General features: G+C 34.3%; 1 protein-coding gene across 5 annotated transcripts in view; it reads right to left on the bottom strand.

The window, feature by feature from the left end:
• Nucleotides 1-240: 240 nt before the first annotated feature.
• Dmxl1 (Dmx like 1) overlaps nucleotides 241-5,118 on the bottom strand; it is a 145,570-nt gene continuing 140,692 nt past the window's right edge. For all 5 annotated transcript variants that reach the window (XM_026783594.1, XM_026783595.1, XM_005356086.2 and 2 more), the window contains 2 exons: nucleotides 3,851-4,068; nucleotides 241-1,210 (listed from right to left, as the gene is read on the bottom strand). In XM_026783594.1, coding sequence (XP_026639395.1) covers nucleotides 986-1,210; nucleotides 3,851-4,068 — 443 coding nt within the window. In that variant the 3' untranslated portion in view covers nucleotides 241-985. The remainder of the gene's footprint in view (nucleotides 1,211-3,850; nucleotides 4,069-5,118) is intronic.

The following is a 5,118-nucleotide window of genomic DNA, read 5'->3' as shown; positions in this document are numbered from 1 at the left end:
TGACTGCTTTCACAGTGTTTCTAAAAACGCTGCTATACATTTTCAGAATTTTGAGACTAAATTCATCTAAGAAGAAAACTGAAATTTTAAGTAAAATATCTGATCATCAAAACGATGACAAATTCATAAATGTAAATGTCTGTGTGCCACATAACATCTTTATTGCCTACTAAGACTTATTTAACACTTTTAAAATAGTAATCTTGAAATTCTTCTTAAAAATGACTTTGAAAATTAAAGTGATAATTAAAAAAAACTTTATATAAGAAAATCACAAGAGAGGTTTTATACTTGTGGCAGTAGGTGTTATGGCACAAAACTCATGAAAAGACTTGTAGCTTCTGTTTGTGTATATACAATATCAAGTAAGATATATATACATATATACACATATGCACACATATATACATACAATTAAATACATTTACACATCTGGGGCTATAGAAGGGAACGAGGAAAACTCTAATGAACTCCTTGGCTCTTTTACACTGTAAGTCCCAATAGCAGTTTTAATGGAGATATCTTACCTATATATAAACTTCTCACTATTAACAAGAAAAGAATTATGATGTCTGTGTGATAAAGCAGTGAAAGTGTGGTCAATAAGTGATGAGTATTATCTCGGCACCTGTCTTAAAGAGTTTTACTGTCAATAGAATTTGTGCAGTGGGGTCTGCAGAAGGGTGTGTAACAACGAGAAAACAAAGTTCCTTTAACCCAATGACATATTTACTAAAATATACTTTAAATAAGTATGAATACAGCATTATTTATACATTCTAACATTCTATGTTAGGCAATAGGATCTAACTCTGACTAACTTGTTAACTTTTAAGGCATCAGTGCATCAAGGGCAAAGCTCCATAAAATAAATATGAGGACAGAAAGCATTAGCCTATCCTTGGTACAGGGGATTACTGCGTAATGCATCTGTTGGCTACTTTCACAAAGTAGATAATAAATCATACACCCTCTTGTGAAGATGTTACAGCATCAATTTTACATCATTTTTTAACACCTCATTTAAAGGGCTAAACTGATCCGGCAGTATCCTCATTTTCATTGTTCCATCAGCTCCACAAGAGAAAATGTGATTTGCAGGTCCTGTCTCAATTTGCATGACTCCAGTTCCAATATTTCTAAAAATAGACTGTCGAGCATGTTCATTGATGAAAGTATGGAGAAGACTAAAGGTAGAAAGACTCCAAATCTGAAAGATATGAAGGACAAAATGAAAACTGGGGCTGGTGATTGACTCAAGAATCCAAAAGAAAATGTTAAGCCTGCCTTCTTGTGCAGGTAAGACATTCCTACAAGGATGGAGAGTATTTGTATATGCTATGATCACATCTTCCTGAGTCTCTATAGGCTGGATACAATTATCAACTGCTTTTATTATTATTCAAATTCCATCCTGTAAGGGCACAAGATTAGACAACCTGAGTACAAAGAACAGAAACTTGCATCAGTGACTAGAAAGGTTTTGCTGTGTAGCTACGATGGGGTATTACTTCTTTATAATACTGAATACTCAGAGATCAGAAAAGATGCAAGGATGAAAGTAAACTGACATCTATGGCTCTCTACCCTGGTAAAGCTTAGACAAACTCAATTACTAAAATACTAAATTCTAAAAGTTTCTATTGTAAGCCCCATCAAGACAAATGTGACTGCTTTAAATCAAATGCCAAATGGCTTCTCTTATTAATGACTTGTGTGGAAAGGCTTTCAGGATATATTTTTCTGGTTTGGAGATATCAACTTACTTTTTAATTTTCTATATCTCTTAGGAAAACATCTGAAAAAAAAAACCCTCACCAATCCACATTACCTTTACATGGATTTGTTAGATTATACATCTTAAAACACACTGTACCTTTAAAACTTAATCTTTATTTGATGTATATGGGTGACTTACTGCATGTGTATGTGAAATAAGATGTGTGCTTGATGCCTAGGGGGCCAGAAGTTACAAGTGGTTGAGAGCTACATGTGGGTGCTGAGAAACATGGATCCTCTGCAAGAGCAACCTGTGCTTTTGATCACTGAGCCATTTCTCCAGCCTAGACTATATGTTTTTCAAATATCTTAAAATATAAACTGCAGAATCAGAGTAGAATCTAAAAATAGGTGATCTAAATTAAAGTCTGTCCTACTCTAAAGTCTGTTTGAGGTACACTATGCAGGCACAGGGAAAAAGAAGATAATGCACTCACTAGCTGTGTTACAGCAAGACCACTACATTAGCTGGGACCAACATGGCCAACCCGGATGACAGTTAACTTTGCTTTACTACAACGAGATTTCCAGACCAACAGTGGGCAAAATGGCCTGCTTCCATCACGTATCTGATATTACAACACATCCAAAAAAAAAAAAAACAAAAAAAACAAAAAAAACAAAAAAAACCCCAAAAACCAAAAACCTCCTTAAGCACAGAAAAGGGGGAGAAAACCCTATTCTGGGAAAATCCAGACCCATTCCTGGATTTCCCTGTAGATCACCTCCTGAACAATCCTTTCCTCTATTAGTTTTGCTCATTATTGAAATTACCCAAAATCCTAGCCACGTGACACTATTTCTTGAGGGTGTACTTCTACTTTATTACAAAACTTTTTTTCGGTTCTGTGCTTTGTCTTGTCTCTTATTCTTTCTCTGGAGGTGCTAAGCATCTGGATGCAACAGATGGAGATCTAAATTTGTTCTTTCTGAAACAATGACAACCTTACCAGCAGCCACAGGTTGAAATAAAAAAATGGCTTCAAATCAGAGAAGAATAATTCTGCTGGGATTTATTATTTTTTAAAAAAGAGTACTTTGGGGCCGAGGAGATGACTCATTGATTAAAAGCACTGGCCACTCCTCCAGAGAACATGAGTTTGATTTCTAGCACCCATATGATGGTTCACTCCAGTTCCAGGGGACTCAATACTCTCTGATGGGAGCAACAAGCAAGTTATGTGGTGCACCGGCATATGGGCAGACAAAACATCCATTAAACACAAATAACAACATTTCCAAATTCTGCAGTTCTGGTTTTTTTTTTTTGTTTTTTTTTTTTGTTTTTTTGGTGGTGGGAGGAAGCAAAGTTAAGGGGGAAGAAAACAGCCTATCAGTTCTAAGAGAAGTTCATCTTATTTAGCACTAAGTATGCTCACATTCATGTAATGAATTCTAAAAATCAGATCCTTCAAATCTAGGCTTGCTGACCATTCAACATCCTGAAGACCAATTGAAACTGGCATACCTCTTTGCAATGGGCCCACAGAATCTTCTTCAAAATCAACAGGTATTTCTTAACATAGAACTTCACAGCTGAGTATTTTTAAAGTGGAATCTTGCAATATACATTTTAATAAGTTGTTCACCATTTTTAAATAAGCTGCTTAATGCTTTAAACAACTTTAAAATTTAAGTACAATAGATTTGGTTATCTATGAACAGGGCTTATCTAGGTACATTTTTGAATCAGAATTATGGAATCTGAGTTGTTGAATATTACTATTATATATGAAAAAAGAGGAGCAATGTGGGTTATAGTTAACCTAGAAATTTAATTTAGTAAATACATCACCAAAAGAAGAGTCAAAACCAATTCTAATGTCTGAAATATACTAAGATCCACAGAAAATTTGTTTAAGAATTAATTAAGCATTTCTTAAAACAAGTAAAAAAGTAAAACTTCAAGTTAAAAATAATTCTATTTATCAAAGGGTTTATTAAATCGTAATTGGCACTGCTGACTATAACAGAACTAATATAATATGACTAGTATTTAAGTAAATTACTACAATATGATTAAAGGCCTAAGTTTGTAATTTTTTCCATATTATTGATACCATGTTTTTACCTTTATATTGCCTTCTGCAGATCCTGTAACAAAGTATTCTTCAGTTGGATCAATAGCAATGGCTTTAACAGGGGAATCATGGCTCTGAAAAAGCTGCCTCTGTTGCCTTTGTCGAAGGTCAAATACACATGTGAAACCTTTTCTGCCACCTGATATTAGAAGCTGATGTTTGGGAGCATATGCTAAGACTGTGGCTCCACTATCATGGCAGGTAAAAGCTGAAGGTTAAAAAAAAAAAAAGATTAAAACCATTTAGTGATAAAAGACCACAGGTGGTCAAGATAGAATAAATTGAATGAATAAATAAATATTGGATAAAGATTGCTGTCCCGCCCAAGACAATTTAAAAACCAAATGCAATATAAGAAATAATTTGAGATACTAGGCATAAGACAACGAAGCATGGTCCTGGAGAAAAGGAAATATGGGTAGCCATAGTATTGTTCCAGCAAACCACCTACAGTTTTGTAGTCAGAACGTAAGAAAAGAAAATTCAAATTGAACTGGACTCAATACCAGCAAACGGTTGAATAGCATCTATTACTAAGTGTAATAATCTATAAACACTTATAAATATTATAAATAAAGCTGCTAAGAAAATTCCTGTTTAAGTCTTTTTGTAGCTTTCATATAGTGAAAACAGTACATACAGATGGATCACGCTCAGTCCATGTTTAATGTTATTAAAACTAAGTTTTTGGGGGCTTGGATGGTTCAGTGGTTAAGAGCACTAGCTGCTCTTCCAGAGGTTCAATTCCCAGCAACTACATGATGGCTCACAACCATCTCTAGTGCGATCTAATGCCCTCTCCTGGCATAAATGCATACATGCATATAGTGCACTCATAATCATATACATTAAAAAATAATCTTAAAAAACATAAGTTGTTTTCAAAGTAGTTGTAGCATTTTCTGCTTCTGTCAGCAGTTGCAGTTTCTGTACACCCTAACCAACACCTTGAGTCTTTAATTTTGGCCATGTTGGTGTAAATGATAACCTGCAGCACACTGAATGTGCACTTCCTGATTATCTTGATTATCCTTTTATATGTTTACTTGCCATTTGAATAGTGAGAATGGGATTGTTTAAAAGTCCTTGGAAACATTGTCATTTTGTTTTAAAAACTGTTTTTTTTAGTATTATATGTAAGAATTTATCACCAGACCCAAGCCATGTAGATTTTTTCCGTTTCTCCTAGAAGTCTGCACTTTACATGAAGCTTTACAACCCATGATGAGTTAAATTTTTTTTTATTGAGAAAAAAAAA

The sequence above is a fragment of the Microtus ochrogaster genome, chromosome 18 (assembly GCF_000317375.1).
Source record: "Microtus ochrogaster isolate Prairie Vole_2 chromosome 18, MicOch1.0, whole genome shotgun sequence".
NCBI classification, from domain to species: Eukaryota; Metazoa; Chordata; class Mammalia; order Rodentia; family Cricetidae; genus Microtus; species Microtus ochrogaster.
This window is presented reverse-complemented; position numbering and strand designations above follow the sequence as displayed.